This window comes from Ilyonectria robusta (genome assembly GCF_021365365.1).
Source record: "Ilyonectria robusta strain PMI_751 chromosome Unknown BGZ61scaffold_2, whole genome shotgun sequence".
Taxonomy (NCBI): Eukaryota; Fungi; Ascomycota; class Sordariomycetes; order Hypocreales; family Nectriaceae; genus Ilyonectria; species Ilyonectria robusta.
In genome coordinates this window covers 1,486,483-1,505,294 of record NW_025764436.1, presented here as the reverse complement: position 1 = coordinate 1,505,294, position 18,812 = coordinate 1,486,483, and the positions used below count along the sequence as shown (strand labels likewise).

General features: G+C 55.1%; 4 protein-coding genes across 4 annotated transcripts; 2 read left to right on the top strand and 2 right to left on the bottom strand.

The window, feature by feature from the left end:
- Positions 1-8,343: 8,343 nt before the first annotated feature.
- BGZ61DRAFT_472247 (uncharacterized protein) lies at positions 8,344-8,730 on the bottom strand (the record flags this gene model as incomplete). The annotated part of the gene is made up of 1 exon (XM_046248313.1): positions 8,344-8,730. The coding sequence occupies one exon, from the start codon at positions 8,728-8,730 to the stop codon at positions 8,344-8,346; it is 387 nt and encodes a 128-aa protein (XP_046110655.1).
- Positions 8,731-9,415: 685 nt separating this feature from the next.
- BGZ61DRAFT_472246 (uncharacterized protein) lies at positions 9,416-11,747 on the top strand (the record flags this gene model as incomplete). The annotated part of the gene is made up of 5 exons (XM_046248312.1): positions 9,416-9,724; positions 9,773-9,800; positions 9,857-10,563; positions 10,617-11,416; positions 11,489-11,747. 5 exons carry the CDS (start codon positions 9,416-9,418, stop codon positions 11,745-11,747), a joined length of 2,103 nt encoding a protein of 700 aa, XP_046110654.1.
- A 705-nt stretch (positions 11,748-12,452) lies between these two features.
- BGZ61DRAFT_339788 (Mob1/phocein) lies at positions 12,453-14,052 on the bottom strand (the record flags this gene model as incomplete). The annotated part of the gene is made up of 2 exons (XM_046239258.1): positions 12,453-13,798; positions 13,833-14,052. The coding sequence occupies 2 exons, from the start codon at positions 14,050-14,052 to the stop codon at positions 12,453-12,455; spliced, it is 1,566 nt and encodes a 521-aa protein (XP_046110653.1).
- A 391-nt stretch (positions 14,053-14,443) lies between these two features.
- BGZ61DRAFT_489705 (uncharacterized protein) lies at positions 14,444-18,619 on the top strand (the record flags this gene model as incomplete). The annotated part of the gene is made up of 13 exons (XM_046250245.1): positions 14,444-14,543; positions 14,599-14,682; positions 14,922-15,467; positions 15,518-15,786; positions 15,936-15,977; positions 16,221-16,294; positions 16,556-16,677; positions 16,758-16,902; positions 17,183-17,643; positions 17,693-18,050; positions 18,098-18,307; positions 18,358-18,499; positions 18,554-18,619. The coding sequence occupies 13 exons, from the start codon at positions 14,444-14,446 to the stop codon at positions 18,617-18,619; spliced, it is 2,619 nt and encodes an 872-aa protein (XP_046110652.1).
- Between the last annotated feature and the right edge of the window lie 193 nt (positions 18,620-18,812).

Here is an 18,812-nt window from a genome sequence, read left to right as displayed (position 1 = left end):
TGAATGGCCAGATGTGCTCTCTCGCAGCTGCAGCTACTATCTCGGCGGTGGCGGGAGAAAAGGGAGGGCCGTACTGTAGCGGCGGGAACACGGGCGAGAGATTGGCGGTTGCACAAGGGGTGAGGGTTTTTTTCCCGGTTCGGTTGCTAGGCGGTAGTTGGGTAATTTAGTCGCTCTGAAGCCAGATGCCAGATGCCAGATTCCAAGTTCCAGATTGAAGAGATGTTGTTGTTAGACTTCGACTGTAGTCTGAATGACCAGACGCTCACTGGCCCGATAGGCCCACTTCTCAAACGCCTTCCGTGCCCCCGTTTGCCCCCGAATGTCTGAGCGCTGCAGGACGTGGCGCATTGACCGTTTGAGCCGGGACTGACTGATGACTTACTGTGACCGACTTTTGACTGAGACTGACCTACCGTGACCGACTTTGACTGAGAGGTAGTCACTGTGACTGCGACAGTGGCTAGTGAGTATGTCACGGCGCCTCGATGGATGGTCCAGCAATATGAGACATCATTCCATACTCTGTACCTTAGGTAGTCCGCCTTGATAGTACACGAAGCTGATGGTGTTGAAGACCTGATTGCTGATTGGCAACCCCAGCACGTTCAGCCCGCTGCGTCATGGTGGGGAGTTTCCGCGGCTGATTTGATGATTCGCGCAGGATTTGCACTGTCAGGTACAGGGTAGTTCGGTCAGCCCTCTCCGGGGACGGACGGCACCCATCACCCATGCAGCCAGGATGGCAATTGATACGAAAAAGTATCCACCAACTCCCGAGTCCAGCTGCACAATTGAGGCGCGCACTTACAAAGTTAGCTCTCAGTCCTCCTGCGAGTGTGCGGGAACTGTGCTGTAAGCGTGTAAGCGTGCCAGATGGTCCCGAGCGTGGCGATTTTCAGTGGCGATTACTGCATTGGTAGCCGTGCCTATTGTGTGTCTGTGTGGGGGGACGGGGGGGCCGAGAACCACGACGGCTGAGAATCGTGGATGGGAATTGGCCTTCACAGATCGAGTTGTACTACGTAATGCACTGCCTGGCGGGGACATGCCAGCCATGCACGTACCGCACAATCTCGATCGCCCGTCACATCACCCCATGCTGTTGGTCTCAGTCCAACACCTGCAGGAGGAATACGTGTCGATAGGTCCCCAAGGTGCTCCGCGCCAACAGTAAAACGTACCAAAAAAACCTTAGTCTCGAGCTTCCCCATCCCGTTTTTAGGGTACTGCCACCAACGAGCTCTGATACGTAGGAATTGGCGAGCCAGAGATCCCGAGGGGCGGTCAAGTGCATTTGCCCTTTCATGGAATGTCCTCGTGGCTGGTCCAGCGCCGCTCACAAGAGAACTAGGGAGCTAGAAAGTGCTATACTACCGACGTATTGTCCCTGGAACGGGTGTCACCTCAGCTGAACTGGGATAGTGTCAGTTGGTGACGCAAAAAGGGAAGAGGAAAATCGATCTAGGAACGCATCCGCACTCACCTCGTAGCTCGGTCGTTGAACTCCGCCGTGTTACGTGTTTCCCCCCTCAAACCACACGATCCAATATTGTGGTCGGTCACTGCCAGGCCGTAGTCTCGCCGCGGAGTACTCACCCCATCTTACGCACATTGGCTGCAATCTCCAGACCCTAAAATGATCTGCCCGCTCTGAACAGCTGAAGGGCGGGCCTAGAGCTGAAGACTATCGTCGTCCCATGCTCCTCGCTGATCTACTCAGCTGCACATACGAAGTGCAAATCACTTCCAGGGTAAGGGTACGAACGAGGCCGGCAATATCGGGACGCATCCCGCCAAGCCGCTCGAGCCAGATTGCAGTCAGTACTCCTCACCATGCGCTCCCTCTCAGCTCCGTGCAGCTGTGCAGGAGAAGGGAAGAGGAGCTCCCGCATTGATCACCCTGAGGCTGACGGAAGAGACCATCCACACCACCATTTTCTGTTTCCCTGATGTTTCCGGTGACTGACTCGTGGCGTACGCAGCGACGGGCAGACGCTGGGAGACAAACATTTCGCTGACGGGTGTCCCAATGCGGTCGCCAACTAAAAGTTAGCATGGATGGTGAGCAATTGGGGTTGGTTGCCAACGTCTCTGTCAGCGTCCAACCTACACGCCATGGCCGTAGCGCGTGCCGTACTCCCCGCATGGCATGCCGCACTCCGTTCTCCGAACGCTGGTGCTGGATCTCCGTGGTATACATGTTCATGCTGGCCCAATCTCACATGACGAGGAGAAGTGCGGACGACCCAAAAATAGGCCGCCCACCACTGGCACGCAGTAGGGTTACAGTAGGTATAGTAGCTCGACCATTGGAACCAAGTTTTCGATGGTTCAGTATGCCGTGGCGGGCGACGGGCCAGGGCCTGCTATCCCCCGCTCGTGCGGAATGCTTGTTGGTGTAAAGTCGGACCTGGATGACGGTGCCCCACACACACGCCCACCTGTTGGCCCTCTCCCATCCCCACTGGAGTGACCATCCTCGCTCACACTCACGCAGGTGTTATGACACACGCGCGCGCCCCATCTGCAGGGCAGGGCAGGGCCGGGGCCGGCCAAGAGCCATAGACATCGCAGAGGATGAGGCCAAGACTCGAGGAGATCCACGGCCGGGCTGAGGAGGGGCGGGCGGGTGGCCGTCGGCGTGCAGGGTCGGATCCTGGGAAATTGGAGGAACGAGAGGCAAGACACCGAGAGGGTTCTGCGGCGTCGCCCTCTCCAACCTCCGTTCGTGGGGCCGTGGGCGGGATCCGTCCCCCCCATTCAGCCTCCGCGACCTTGAGCCACACGCCGTCCGGTCCAATGGTGCCGACGCTTATCGGAGCACGTCACCGCAGAGAGCCACCGTGTCAAGCCATTGAGGCAAACCAGTCTCGCAACCTTGGGAGGTTATCGGCAGTCAGAGCCAGTCCGGCAACCGGTTGGGCAGAGAAATTGACCAGGAGGAACTAAAAAAGACTCGGCAGTGGGGCGGCCATCGGAGATGATCTTCTGCTTGTCGAGGCGGCTGGCCGATATGTGTAGTGCTATGTGCTAGGTGCTAGGTGCTAGGAACGCAGGGTAATCAACATGCGGACAAGTGAGGAGCAGCAGCAGCAGTAGCAGTAGTTGGAACGATACGTACTTTTCGTTCGTACTTTTTGGATACGGCGGACCTGGGTGCGAGCATAATGCGAGATGTAATGTTTTAGGTCGAGTGAGCGACAGGGATTGGAGGGATATCCATCAAGGATGTCCACCCAAGGATGTCCACCCGCACCTACAGAAAGATGCCAGTTCCTGTTTGGGCCTTGGCTTTTCGGGGGAAGGCAGGAGCCACCCCCAAAAAGCGGCCAAACAGTGAGGGGCAGTTGCGGAAGGCCGTGGCCGCGGCCAGACGCCGGCACCTAGCTTCCCCCCCCACCCGGCGGTATGTACATAGGTGGTAGGCAACTTAGCTACCGTACCCTAGGTAGGGAGTGCGAAGTGCCATGTAGGAATTGTTTGGCCGGGGTTTGGTTTCAATTAGCGGGGGATCCAGAGGGAGAGAATTAAAAGCATTCATGCCTAGGTAGGCATGATCTGATATTGGGTCTCTTATGAACTAACGAGCCCCATTTCGACGCGTCTCAATTTCCTTCTCTCAAACAAGTAAACCTTCCTTCGCTGGCTTGTTGGTAGTAGAAGAAGCAAAATCAATTCCGACGAGAATTACGTAGGTGGTACCTCTTGTGCTCCTCACCGGCTGTGTCCTCCTTCGCCCTCACCCGCATGCCGCTCTCCACTGCGTGCACTGGTGAGGCCAATGAGCCCACCCTCCACCATCAGGGCTCAAACAGACAGAAGGCTTCTAGACCCATAGACCCCAGCCGGATCCCTGACCCCCAGAGCTGGGTTGATGCCAAGACGACCGTCAGATTTCCATTTCTAGTCAGGGACTGTCGTCGCTGCTCCGCACCCTGGCGCTGGCATGCCCTGCCTCGCTCTGGCTGGCCAGGGCGCTTGCGGTCCCCACGCTCCGGTCGTGAGTAGACGCCGGCGCCGCCTCTAGCACCGCCCTAAGGCTCGTTGGATGGCGTCTTGCTTCCTTGTCAGGCCACTTCGACATCCGCACGACGTCAAGGCTGCAAATCGAGCTGGTCGAGTGCCGGGGTGGGAACGCGATGCCGCTCCCCCCCCTGTTCCTAACTGGTCAAGCCCTGCCGACTCAGTCCACACGTTGTCAGTAGGGGATCGAGGGAGCCGGGCGCGGCGCGACAAAGTCTGATGACGGGCCTCTTGGTTTTCCCATGCTGAATTGAGATTGGAGATTTGCCACGATGGCCTTTATGACTTGGGGCGTGTGTTTGGTGCACACCACGGAAAACACCGCGCTGGACCCCTGTTCGGCCCCTTGCCTTCCCCGATGTGTTCTATTCGCTGTCAAGCAAGGCACCCCTTGACTCGGGGGAAAATCCTTCTCGACCGGGAAGAGCATACCGGCGTCGAGCTTTGGGCATCCTCTGTCACCGAGGCCTCGCCGTCAGAGGGATCTTCCCGGCAACATGGCAAACCCAACACGAGCCTCGCCATCTTTCCCAGAGAAGGACGAGTTAACCAGTCAACTCCATTCCTCATGACACAGGCACGGAATGGCGTACTGTAGAAAAAAGTTCATCCACCAGAAGTCATGCCGCTGGATATGTACTGATGATGCGACAGAGCAAAACAAACGCCAATCGTACTTTGTCCAATGGGTGGCATTCGATATGTACGACTGATACGACAAATAAAGATATCATCGCTCCTGACTAGCCCAGGATTGGCTAGATGAACGACGGAGCCGTTAGGTCACCTCCCCGTTCGTTTTGGGTCTTTGGTGTACCATGCCGCCCCTTCACGGCCATGCTCTACGAGGGTTGGTGCAGGAAGTTTGACAACTTCAATAGGGGATATCTAGGGAGCCCCACACAGTCGATGTATGACCGATGAACGGAATAAAAAGAGCCTCACAGAAGCTCTTCTCTAAAAATTAGAAATTGAGAAATAATTTTATGTTATACACTGTACTTAGTAGTATACTCTAGATCAACAACATCCATCTAAGAGTCCACTTTTAGAAGAAATAAGAACCAACTTCGGTACATTATCTAATACTTTCTGGGTACTGGATACTAAGCGTTTAAGGGGCTTATTAGAGATTTGCTAAGGTAGGTACACTGTGCTACTGTGCAAACGGTACGTACCTGTACCTTGGGAACCTACCTGGTAGTTGTCAAACTTCCGGTGCCCGCTTTCAATACAGCCCGGATCCCTTGCACCCGGGTTCCTCTTGTGGAGCCGACTGTTGGCTGGGCACGTTCAGGTTGACCAGCCCAGGGAAGATCATCATGGCACCAACATGACTTGTTATCTTGACATCGCGGCCAGTACCGCGGCGTTGTCCAAGGGCTGCGATCAACAGAGGAGCCCGCGATTTGTGGTGTAAAGAAGCTCGTAGATCAACCACAAACGGAAATGCTAACTGCCCAATCATTTCCTCTGCTCTTCACAGCTGCTGACATCGTTCTAGAATATAGGTAGGCAAGGGTTTGGCGGGAAGCTCCCAATCCGTGTAACAAAGCAAAGTGGCGGGTGCCCTTGTTGACACGCAGCTGTCATGGGATGCTTGCCTGTACACCTGCAGCACTTGGGCACACTTGCCAATGAAGCTCCATCCATCCAAGAGTCACCTGACTGTCGGTCGTCGGAGCCGAGTCAGGAATGCCACGTGAGGTAAGACACCGACATCATCGTACAGAGGCAGTCTCTGAATTCTTGCAGATGGATCGTGTGGCTCCTGAGGCGCCTTCCGTGTGTCAGTCTAGCAACCCCCCCCCGACAGGCAACATATGTTTCGTAGCGCCCGAAAGTGCAGCAGCCTAACAAGGAGGCAGAGCTAGGGAAGGGTTACTCATAGCTCCGAAGAGACCTCCGAGACATTGGCCGGTCGGAGCAATCGGGGCTGATCCCAAATCACAGCTGAGGCCCTTGACGGGGCAATGCTTGCTGCAGGGCCCAGCGGTTGCTATGCCTTCAAACTTCCAACGCATGCCGTTTCTCTTCGGGCCTGTGCTTCAGGTTGGCCCGAACTCTCCCTAGTGCTTAATTAAGCCCAGGCCACACAAGACGGGGATTGAGGATCGCGGCCGGTTGAGCACGTTGCCAAAAATCGTTCGTCGGCAGAGGTACTCTGCACTTGGCCGTTGTGTGATCGGTGACTGGAATGGGAATCGGTACATTCCGTTTCATCGGGCCTCCGCATCCGGGAGAGGTCCGGTCCGGCCGAACAAAGGGAGATGGCGTGTACTGAAAACCGGCCAATACCCACTGCCGGCGCTGCCAGCCCTTGATGGCGTTCTTGGTATGCCGAGGTCCGCATAAAAAGACTTGTCGACTGTTGGGGTGAAGTCAAAAACGAAGCCATGGCGGCGCTGCGGTGCTGGGTCGGGCCACGCGACGACCCATGAGTAGCGCCGGGAGCGGCAGCTGATCCAAGCGTTGAGACGCCGTTTGCTGTGTGGGTGGTTGTCAGAAGTTGGGACGGATCCGGCGTCTGGTGGAAGTTGATGCTACATACGTAGTAGGGCGTAACTGAAGCCTGTATGAACCTGTTTGAACCAATTATGTGTTTGAACCAATTATCCCGGCCCAGTCGACGGGGCCCTATCAGATCGCCATCTACACCATGTTTTTACTAGGGAGCCATGAACGGATGTCACACCAGGATACCCTGTCGCGCCGGCGTTATGCCCTGGTCCCCTGCACTTGCAGCGAGGAGGAGGTGAAGGAGGAGGGGAGCTATGAAGCCCTGGGTGGCATGGATGGATGGATTCCCTCCGACCTCCTACGTAGTACTACCCTCTTCCCCTCCCGACGGATAGAGTGCAGCGTTGGGCCTGGATACAATTTTGGCAGCGACAGGCATGCCGTCTGACAGCGCAAGCCAGGTCTGCATCCAGGTCTGCATCCAAGTCTGCATCGACCCCCGGCGGCTTGGGGGTTTGGCTCCCAAAAAAACGTTGCATCACCGCCTGTTGGGCCTGTCCGCGAGGCCGCCCCTGGTCACGGTCATTTCCAAATGCTTCTCGTGCTGGTGAGAGCGCGTCGATGCCAAGCGCGCGGCCGCAGATGTGAGATGCCAAAATGGGCACCATGGACGAACAAGTAGTTACTCCGGCCCCGACGGACGCCACGGCGGCCGATCCACTATTGCCTCCAGAAGTTCAGCTCCAGTAGGCCACCGCCCGTGTCGGCCAAGCGGTCGAGTGGCTGTCGCGGGCTGTCGATGGGACATTCGAGGGGGGCTAGCAGTTGGAGAGCAAGGTATGTTTGACGTCGTCCGGTCCAACCGTCCGGTTTGCTTTCCGCGCTGTTAAGCTCGTTCGGGGCAAGCCTCACCTCATCAGAGTGACTAGACTCCGAGCCGTGTACTGTGCGTATCCGTCTACCATCCCATCGTCAGCTCAGCACGCCAGAGCGAAAGCGAAAGCTATGGCTAGAGAGGCACCAGCGGCCTGGAACTGCCAGGATCAGAATCGCAGAGCCCAAACAGCCCAAGAGTCTGGAAGCTTGCAAGGCAAGGTCGGGACCCTTGCTCTTGCGGAAGGTACATCGTAGCCTGGGAGGCCGGGGTGCTCCTTTCCCCTCCAACCATCCTGCCTTCAACCCGCCAACCTGCCGCCAACCCAGTCCCGCCCCGCGCCCGCTGCTGGAATAACATCATCCACCATAATCCGTCGCCCCGTCCTTCGGCCTCTAGTACAGCTCTTATTCTTATTACTGACACCTGGGCCACCACCACATCCCGGGGACCTGTTCTTACATGTTAACTACACTTATTGTTATTGCCGCTGTTTGTTCTTATTGCTGCTCTTTGCTGACTCCTGCTACCTGTTTCATCGCCATCGCCATCAGCATCATCATCATCAATATCGTGCCGCCTCCCTACAACAAACAAAGCCACTGGCCCTACAGTGTGCTTGCTTTACTCTCTCCTCACTTTAACGCCTCTCCATCCTTGGCCCCCCCTCTTCTCCCTCCCACACACGCACACACACAGACACACACCCATTTCCCTCTTCTCTCGGCCGGCGTTTCTTCCGCACTTGCTTCTTTCTACCTACACTTCCCACACCCTCACACCCCCCATCCACCCCTCTGCAGAATCTCTAGCCCGGATCCGCACCCGCAACAAGCAACAACAGAAGTAGCAGAAACCTACGGGGCTCTGCTGTCAACTCAACAACACCACCACCCGCTCTGTTTTCCCCTTGTTGTCTCTCTTGTTGTTGCCACACCGTTACGTCTACGTGCGGGCCATCCGCAACTAGTGGCCTGCTCTACTCAGCTGCTTGTTTGTGGACCTTGCCGCTCATTAAAAGACCCGGCCTGGTTCTTGGCTGGCTCCCGAGACGGCCCACGATCATCGATTGACGCCCCATTAGGTCTGCATGCCACAGCACTCTCCCGCAGAATACGACATCCCCGGCTTTCATCTCCAGGGGGGCTGCCCAACCTAACTGGACCAACACTACCTTCGACCATACGGTCCATACCACCTCTTCCTCGCCACTTCGGACTGAATGGACACCCCTGACTTCCCGGGATCCCGCCCAGCTTCTGCCCTACAAAGGGCCCTTGAGCTTCTCCTGTCACGGCGTGACGGCCTACCTCCCCCTCCCCAGCTGCTATACATGACCCTGTGGTCAACCCCTCTTCGTTGACGGACATCCTGAAAGCCCCCACCAGCAACCAAACAGCGCCCTTGCAACCCACGTTTCACTAGACCGCGGACATTCTCCCGCTTTCCTGGATCTATCCGCAAGCCCAAGGGTCTTGACAGACTTAACCCTGTAGCTTCCTTTTCAACTAAAAGCTGGACAGCTCTGGACCGGGCCACACACTGACACACTGACACATCGACATCATCCAAACCCCCCATCACATTTCATTCCTTTCCCTCCACGCCCTTACCACTCCGCCGGATTTCTACCAGGGGTTGTTAATATAGACTAGGGCTCGACCGTGGTCCTGGTTAGCCACTTCTACCGGCAGCAGGGAGAAATTGGCAGCTGGCCCCTGGAATTCTTGACCCCCGTCAACTTTGTCTCATTAAGTACTTTCTTTCGCCGCTGGTTCCTGCTTGGCTGGAGCCTTGAAGCTCATATATTCCTAGCTGCCCTTGGCAACCGACTGGTTGGAACCGCGGACCTGGTGTTGAAGCAGAAACAATCTGCTCTGGTGCAACCACAGGTATTTGTGTTTCTGACGCAGGCCCCTAGTGGTTGCAATCCAACCAGCCACGTCCCCGGCCAGCATGCAAGTCTTACCCTTTGCCCCCCAACACCGCCCCAGACTTTCTTAAGAGCACCGAAACGCCCCAGTTACTCGAGCGACTCTTGATTCGCCTGCCACCATGGGCGATTACTATCACCACTTCCTCTCCTCAATGTCTGGGGCGGGGATGAATCCAGTCACTACACCCGAGGAAATGTTCGTGCCACACCTGCATGGACAACCAATTCCTATCCCATCGGCTCCGGTACCTGGTCCATACCAGCAACTAGGATACTTCACGGGTTTCCCGGAACCCATGATGTTTAACCCGTCCAAGCCACAAAAGAGTCGAAGGAAGTCCGGCCCTGCCACTGGGACAGGCATGGATCATGTAAAGCACCGTCGGACGCGCTCGGGCTGCTTTATGTGCAGGAGTCGGAGAGTCAAAGTAGGCACAACCCCTACATTGGACTTGGTAGTTGGCTAATTGTTCCAGTGCGACGAGACACGACCGATTTGCGAACGTGGGTTTCAAGGTGCTCTCGAATTGCGACGGGAGGAAATGCTAACCTGGGGCTAGGTTGCAAGAAAGGAAATCGCGAATGTGTTTACCCCGAGCCTCCGAATTCAAAGGGCTCATCTGGGAGCGGCAGATCAAAGGACCCAGGGGCAGGGACGCAAGCGAGCCCGTCGTCCTCGACCGCGGATGATGACGAAGACACGGAGCAAGAAAGCAGGCTTGAAACAATTCTAGACGAGGACGAATCCGAAGACCCGGCGCAGAGGACTTCGAAAGGTTCCAAGGGTTTGGGGAATATGCCTTCACGACGTCAACCCTCCGAGGCCCCATCACAAGCCAGTACGAAAAGCTCATCTCCATCAACCGCAACGGCCACTCCTATTAGTCTCTCAACTACCTCGTATCCGTCTGTCGAGTTTCCACTTCATCTAGGGCCACCTGATTGGTCTCATCTTCCGCCAGATTTTCAACGATGCCTCGGGCACTTCGTTGATAACATGACCAACTTTCATTACTGCATCCCTCACGACTCGGATGAATTCTTCAAGACCATCTTCCCGAGTGCAGCTCTAAGGCACGAGCCGCTGCTCAACGCCTTGGTTGGGTTCTCTGCCTACCACCTGACCCTTCAGGACCCAAATGGGAAGCTACAGGATTTTCTCCAATATTACAATAGAAGTGTTACCTTGTTATTGGGCACTCTAAAGCGGAAAGAGAAACATACCGTAGCAACGCTCTTGACCATCTTGCAGCTAGCTACGATCGAGGTGCGTACTGACCAAGCAGTTTGTTTGTCGTTGTTGGCTAATATTTGTGGTAGGAGTATTTGGGTGATTGGGTCAACCTGATGGGCCACCAAAAAGCAGCGCTCGAAATCCTTACTAGCATGTTCACACCTCAAACGATTATGCAGACTCCTATGGGCCGCATGTGTCTCCAGTGGTACGCCCGGTTTGACAACTTTATTGCTTTGATGGGAGGTTTCCCAACCGACCTGCCCCGCGAGTGGTTCACTGCCATGGTGGAATTCCACCAATCGCAGATGATAACATATCCCGAGGAGTTGCGTTGGAGAATTGAAGAGTGGTCTGCAAGGCTTCGTCTGATTTCGTATGACATGTCGATCCTGTTCGCACGGGGCAGTCGAGGCCAAATCTCCGCCGACCAATTTGCTCTTGAACACGATCAGATGACCAGACTTCTCGTCGAGTGGAAGGAGACGAGAGATCCTACATTATCCGATACCAGATACCTCGTTACCGATTATCCGACACCACAACACTCAGATCCCGACGATATTGTCGACCCATACACCCCCGGAATTCTTTACGAACATCCATTATTTACGACAACGATTCTCTGTGCTGAATGGAATTCCATCATGATCATGCACAAATGCCAGTCATCAACTATGTCGCCAGAAATTCTGTTTGGGGAGTTGGGTCAATACGCTTATATGGCGTGCCAATATTTCGAGTCTCTGGAATACTGGCCTTTTACCCCCAAAGGCGTGTTGATCCTCACCCAGGCAAGTATTGCTATTGCTGCTCTATTTTTACCTCAGGATGCGCGGCATCACATGTGGTTTCGCCGAAAATTTGCGTTGCTTGAGACTATGGGGTAAGATTCAGATTCCGGCGCTATGCTTTCCCGATCAGAAAGTCAAGAATTGCGAACTGACTGGATAACCAGATACATCCACCCGATCAGCCTTCGAACCAAAATGGCCGAAATGTTTCGAGATCCATCATGCGCTCAGTGGTGGATTCCGAATGACGAAAGATTTAATATAGTATTGCAGAGTATTCGAGGCTTTGCCGACGAACGAAATGCCGCCGCCGTGACGGCCCAGCAAGAAAACCTCCGAGAGGTTCGACATATCTTTGCAAAGCTATCGATGAACGAGCAAGATAGTGGATCATCCACTATGGGAGATGGTCCGGCAACCTAAGACCAGCGAGTGAAAAATAAAAACCCAAACTCCTCTGTGCAAAAAATCAAAAGAACTGGTCCTGGACAGGCTCAGGAGACAGCATCAGGGCTCAACCAGAGACCAAAACGATGCAATCTGCTCCAGGAAAAAAAAACCCTGCCACGAATACAAATCCAGCGGAGAGTGATGCTTGGGATTGTAGACGCAAAGGACATTGATCTTGGAACCGAGTACCAGGGGCGGGAAGTTGCTAGCCAGACAACTACTCAGCTGCTAGCATTTTCAGTTCTATTTATACACAACATATTTGCGATCCGTTCTTGGGGTTGCAACATGAAAGAAAAGCAAACATTGGAAGAGTGAAAGAAACGGGCCGGGCGATTTATCTCCATTTATCTCCCATGTCATAGAGACCCAACGTCTCTCAACGTTGTGTGGTGGCCGAGAGATTCGATTGCATAGAGAATAAACGGAAACAGGCACATTTTGGCGATGGATATCCGTCCCTATAAGATGAGGAAAAAAAAGCCATTCATCGTTCGTCTGCCGTGCCTACTGGAAAAATCTTTTATGTATCCTCATATCTTCTTGAAGGGGATATTATTATACACGGCTTCAACTACAGTGGATGAGCACCTAGCGGGCATCTGGATAAGCCAGATTTGAACCACCAGCTGATGCACACCTGAAATGAACATAACTAGACTAGGTCCATCTGGTAACTTATTTATCGTCCTCTGCGGGCTCGGTTTTCGATGGAGCGGCAGTCGTGTCTTCCTCGGGTTTCTTTGCGTCGACTTCGGTAGCTGGTTGCCCGGAGGCTGCCTCTTTGGCAGGTTCCTCGACCTCTGTCGATGCTGGGGTCTTGGAAGATGCTTCGGGCTTTTTCTCAGTTGCAGGGTCGTCCTTGGGCTTGCCGTCATCTGTGGCATCCTCCGAGGCGTCCTCCTCCTGCGGCGGTGCGGGCTTATCGGCTCGTGCATCCTTGTTCTCTGTTGGCTCAGGGTCAGGGTCAGGGTCCGCTTCCATGATGGTTTGGTCTGCGTCCTCATCTTCCTCGCTTTCCTCTTCGTCCTCCTCGTCCTCCTCGTCCTCATCCTCTTCAGTTTCTGGGGTGAGTGGGTCTTGGTCCTGAGCCGAGGATTGTGCCATGACGGATTGTTCAACAATGACGGGGACTTCCGCGACCTCAGGCTCCTCCTCGACAGTCGAGGGGGCCGAAATGTGCATCTCTTTTAGCCTCCGTGACACACCACCTGCCTCCTCTTCCTCTGCTTCTAGGACCGTCGTAACAGCACTACCGGTCGACGGACTGCTCCTAATATGTCGTCGTGTGTTGGTTCGAGTAGGATGGAGGTTATCTTCTTCACCACTTGAGCCGTGTTGCTGTACCTGGGGCTTCAGGATGGTTGGCGTAGGCTTCTCAATCTCTTGCTCTACTGTTGGGGCTTCCAAGCCTTCGGCCTCTGGGGGCAGCTTGTAGTTCTCCGCAGGCAATAAGTCGTACAGGTCGCAGACGGTCTTGAAAAAGACGTACAGACCAGTCTGGCCCTCAACAGACCAGAAGACCCCGCGGTGCTGGAACCACGCATGAGCAAATATGCGATGAAGACGGCGAAACACGTTGACCAGATTCTTGACCCCAACGTTCTTGCTATGGTTATCGCTGAGGACGACGAATCGGCTGGGGAATATCTTTTGGTCAGTGACGACGTTGGCGGCCCAGTCGAGAGTGTGGCAGCAGTAGTCGATTGCACAGCAGCTCTTGGGCTGCTCATGGACAGCGCATAGGAACTGCCATTCAGAGGCGCGCATCTCGGGACACGTGCTTGCGCTGCATGGAGGGGTGTCGAAGAGGAAGCCGACGATGAGGGAGTTGCACTGCGAGATGAGGAAGCGGCAGAGCTCGTAGAGCCAGATGGTACGATCGATACCGGTAGGAGGTTTCGCGAGCTGGAGGGCGGTTTGTCGGGTGAGCGGCTGGGTGTTGGAGGCGGTATGGTAGCAGTGGAGGGCGGCAAGGTGTTCCTGGAGTTGGAACGCTGAATCCAGCTGGTTGAGGTTAGTTTCTGAGGTAGGCATGTGGCGATTCCAGCTCTAAACGAACCTCGTGAAGGGGTATCAAGGGAGGACCGGCTGCCATGTCGGTAGCTTTGGTTCCCGGGTGTATGCGCCGCCTGGAGCTCGCGTCAAGCAGCGTCTGCTCCGAGTGCGTTGTCTGGGGACTGGCCGCCGGGCCGCCAGAGGGCGATTTGGGTCCAATCTGGATCTCGGCCGGCGGCGGCGGACTTGGCAATCGTGGGGAGCTCGGTGCTAGGGACATGGTGGGTTGAGGCGAGGCCGCAGCGCGTTCGAATTCGGAGATCGCTTTTGCGACGAGGTCGGGGAGAGAGCTGCTAGGCGCCTAAGACAACGACGAGGCTGCGGGTTGGAGACGCTTGGGTGCGTTAGTTGCATTTTCTGACTGGAGCTCAGTAAGTGCATACACACGACTAAGATGCAGCTATCGGGGGCCGTGCGAGATGCCCGTGTGCGAATCATTTTTGTCATGGCTGCGGGATGCTGCAAAACCCCAGTTGATGAAGACAAGCACTGGCAGTGACCTTTGGAAAGAGCATCTGCAGGTGAAGAGATTCACTCTAAATCGACTAATAGGTTCCCGTAACCTAGAACCTGGGATTACTAGCCAGGTTTATTCGGCACCATTCATCACCATGGATTTTGACGATGATGCCCCGCCAGAGCTGGTCGACACTACCACCGGCGATGCTCCAGAGGAGATCACAGTCAAGGTCCCGATCACTATTGTGACAGGTAACGTGAACATGACTTCGTCTCATTTAGTATCAAATATTCTGACATTATTTAGGTTATTTGGGAGCGGGTAAAACGACATTGCTGAATTACATCCTCACGGCGCAGCACGGCAAGAAGATTGCCGTGATTATGAATGGTTTGCACAACCACATCAAGTTAGAGCTCCTTTATTGACCTGGGTAATAGAATTCGGAGATTGTAGGTTCCATTGCGACCCTTGATGAGTTATTTCTCTAAGTGGGTTTGCAGCCATCGACATCGAGAAGTCCCTCACCGTGAACAAGGGAGATGAGCAGGTTGAGGAATGGCTTGAGGTCGGAAACGGCTGCATATGCTGCTCAGTGAAGTAGGGCACCTTCTAACCCACCACGGAAGCGGCTAACATCCTTAGGGACACCGGAGTGAATGCCATCGAGTCGCTGATGGACAAGAAGGGCGCATTCGACTACATCCTTCTTGAGACTACAGGCCTTGCTGACCCTGGGAACCTTGCGCCCCTCTTCTGGGTAGATGACGGCCTTGGTAGCACGATATACCTAGACGGCATTGTGACCCTGGTGGATGCGAAGAACATCCTGCGCAGTCTCGATGATCCGAGTGGCAAGGTTGAGGGCCACAACGACCACGAGGGCCACGACGATCATGGCCCTCTAATGACTACTGCTCACGTCCAGATCTCTCACGCAGATGTGATTGTCATCAACAAGGCCGACATGGTCACCGAGAGTGAGCTCAGCTCGGTGCGAGCCAGGATTGAATCCATCAACGGGCTGGCAAAAATCCACGTGACGGAACGGAGTGTGGTGCCGCAGCTGGAGGGCTTCCTACTCGATTTGCATGCCTATGACCAGTTTGATGAATCGGAAGCCAGTGCCAAGGGGCACAGTCATCTTGATCCTGTGAGTGGCTGGAAATCGACGGGTCGGGGATGAGCATTGCGCTGACTGCTTAGACAATATCTACTGTGACAGTTCCTGTCGGTCGCCTACGGCCCGGCCAATTGGACGACGTCGACCGCTGGTTACGGGCCGTGTTGTGGGATAGCAAACTTCCAGCGGCGGCGGAGGAGAAGACGTTCGAAATACACCGTTGCAAGGGCCGCCTCGTATTCGACAACGGAGACGTCAAGATACTACAGGGCGTCAGAGAGGTCTTTGAGATAAACGAGGCCCCCGTAAACGTGGACCAGGAGACGCCGGCAGAGGGCAAGATAATCTTGATTGGGAAAAACGTGGCGGGCGTAGACTTTGAGAGAAGCTTCCAGCAAGCCGTCAAATAAGTCGATAGAGGCGTGAATAGAACCCGACCCCGCTGGCATGGAGACGCGCACCAGGACTCACAGTGTCCGGGGTCGTTCCGCTAAGGCGCCTCAGCTGTGTTGTGAGCAAGCATCAACGTCAGCCTTGGCCCACACCAAAACTTGATTGGCGAGCACGTCGCTGTCGGTGCGGACCCACTTGAATCCGGCCACGGCTCCAGGTACATCGAGCCTTAAGCAGCCTTCTCCGACCAGCGCTGCAAAAGTGCAAACACCATCTCGACAGGCAAAGACGCTGCCTAACGACCGACTTCGACCCGAGCAGCCCCGTACTCCGAACCGAGAACCCACGAACATCGCGCCCGCGCCGTTAGTCGCTCACGCGATCCCTTTGCAATCATGAACCGGCCAGGTAGGACCGCTCCCGACCACCTCGTTCCTCCTTCGCCATAGACCCCGCTGCTTGCCCAATCCACGATCCCACGAACATGTTTCGCCGTCGAGACGAAGAGAGCGACCGAGCCAGCACGTTGCGCTGCTTGCGCCGCGCTCTGGTGCCGTCGTGGGCTCGCAGCCTCCTCTTTGTGACCATGCCCCTCCCTTGCCTGACGTCTGCCGCTTGGGCATGATCCGAGGAGCGACTTCGAACCGATGCGAGAGGTGAAAGAGGCAAGGGGAAGGAGGCATTACGTGTCGCCCAAGTCTGGGCTGGCGTGCTATGCAGCGATCATTCGAGCAACGGCTGACCAAGGTCTCGGACGGTAGGGTCAGTGCCACAAACACTCCGCGGCATGCCTGGTGGCTTTGGAGGTCAACAACAACCCCAACAACCGGGACGAGTAGGATCGAACCGTTTACCGAATGGAAAGCTAGGTATGGCTTGGTGCCCGCGGGTTGGCTGTGCGGCCACTTGCGTTCTATTGTGGGGGCTGACTGTTGCGCCATCAATACAGCGAACAATAGCTCCGGCTGGGCGTTTGGTGGAGGCGTGCCGATGGGAGCTGCTGGCCTTCAAAATCCCAACCGTCAACTCGGCGGAAACGTCAGCTTCGCTCAAAGCTTGAGCGGTTCGCAACCAGCAACACCGCTCGACTTGTCGTATGTTCTTTTCGTTTACTCAACTCGTTGCTTCTTTGTTCGCACCCCTCATACACGGCCAACATCATGGGTTCCCGCAACACAAGGAAGCCAAGATTATCCAGAAAACGCAATGTGACAGTCGATGATTGGTCAACGCCTGAAAGACCATCGGGCTTGGCCTACTCAGCTGTTGTGAAGGGGTACTGCTTGGCCGTTTGCTTTATTGCCTCCCTTGACATGGCCCACCATCCCCGATATCATCGGCCCTGGATTGTTTGTGCTGACTATATATATCTAGGGAATTCCCTTCATTATCGAACAACTCTCAGCTCTCGAGTGCTAATCAAGCTTCGATGTGGTCAGGCACTGGGTCCCGAAACCTGGGTGGCCCCATACAACGCAGCCAGCCGACTCCGCTGTCGTCCCAGCAAGGAGTCCAAGACGACCTCTTCAGTCCCAACTCTTCTCGTATGTCTTCAGTGCAGGGGTCGTTCCGATTCGGAACCCAGGGAAGCATGGGTGTCCAACCATCTCAGCCGCAATCTACGAGCATCGACGACTTCCCTCCACTTAACAGAACCGCCAACGGTGAGATAGGATCGGAGCGTGGCGCAAATCTGATGTCGTCTCTGGGATTCGGTCCTCAAACCGGAGCACCAGGGCCTGTGCAGAACAACCGGGGGAATGGTCTTCTTAACGCTCTTTCGGCCAACAGCCGGGTGAGTGAAGTAAGATCGCCCCCGGGAGTAGGTGCACCTGGTCAGTACATTGGTCCCCCTGTTCCTTGAATTCATCCTAACTTCTAAAGGCTTTCCCCGACCGCGAGATCTCAAGGCTATTGGCAATGAAGAGGAAGCGAGACGAACACCGCCATCATTCCGAGAGGAGGTTTCGGGGGCGTCTGCGCTTGCAACTGATGGAGCTTCGCAAGATCTGGAGAGCCGCCCCCCTTTGGGTCCGGTTGGCACTGATGATTCCGTGAAGAAGGTGAAGGACGAGAACGAGAACAGCGCCCCCGAAGTGATTGACCCTCTTGAGGGTATGCCTGCGGTGGATAAGTGGGGGATCAAGGGGCTGCGAACGTTGATGAACAACTACCCGGACTACCATGCAATGGTTGTGGGCATGGATCCTACTTCACTCGGGCTCGACATGGGATCTCAAGAGTGAGTTTTCCAACCTCAGATTTCTCGACGTCCACTAACCGCCACAGGCCTTTCTCGACCCAGATCTACTCTCTTTTCGACGATGCGCCTCCGAGACCAACGGCGAATACTGGGAAGTTCCGGCTGCCTGATTGTTACAGCGTGACAAATGTACAGCCGATTGAGAGCAAGATCCAGAGCTTCAACGAGGAGACCTTGTTCTGGATCTTCTACAGCTGCCCAGCAGATGTCAAGCAACAAATGGCTGCGGTGGAACTGTGAGCAGTGACTGACGTCAATGGTTGCTCGACATGCTAACATGGCACAGGCACTCTCGAAACTGGCGGTGGCACAAGAAGCTACAAGTGTGGCTCACCAAGGATGAGCATATGACTCCTCAAATACTGAGCCCAAACCATGAGCGCGGATACTACATCGTGTGGGACACCTCGAATTGGCGGAAAGAACGAGTAGGTCGCCTCTTTTGTCCTCTGTAGATACAGATGCTAACACAGTCCGCACAGAGGGAGTTCACTCTGCATTATGGGGATCTAGACACGACCCTCAACCAGGCACCTGTTGTGCCATAATGTTGAACAGGCATGATCGGATTCCGACGGATTGGGTGATTTGATGCTTAGCATTGGCTGGTTGAAACTGGGCGAAGTGTATCATCGGGCGTTTCGCCGTCAAGGCAGGGCAACTGTTACTTGCGGTAATGAATCGGGTCTGTTGACCCTGGGGTCTGGGACGGTACGATCTGGTCATTGAGGTAGACGGGTT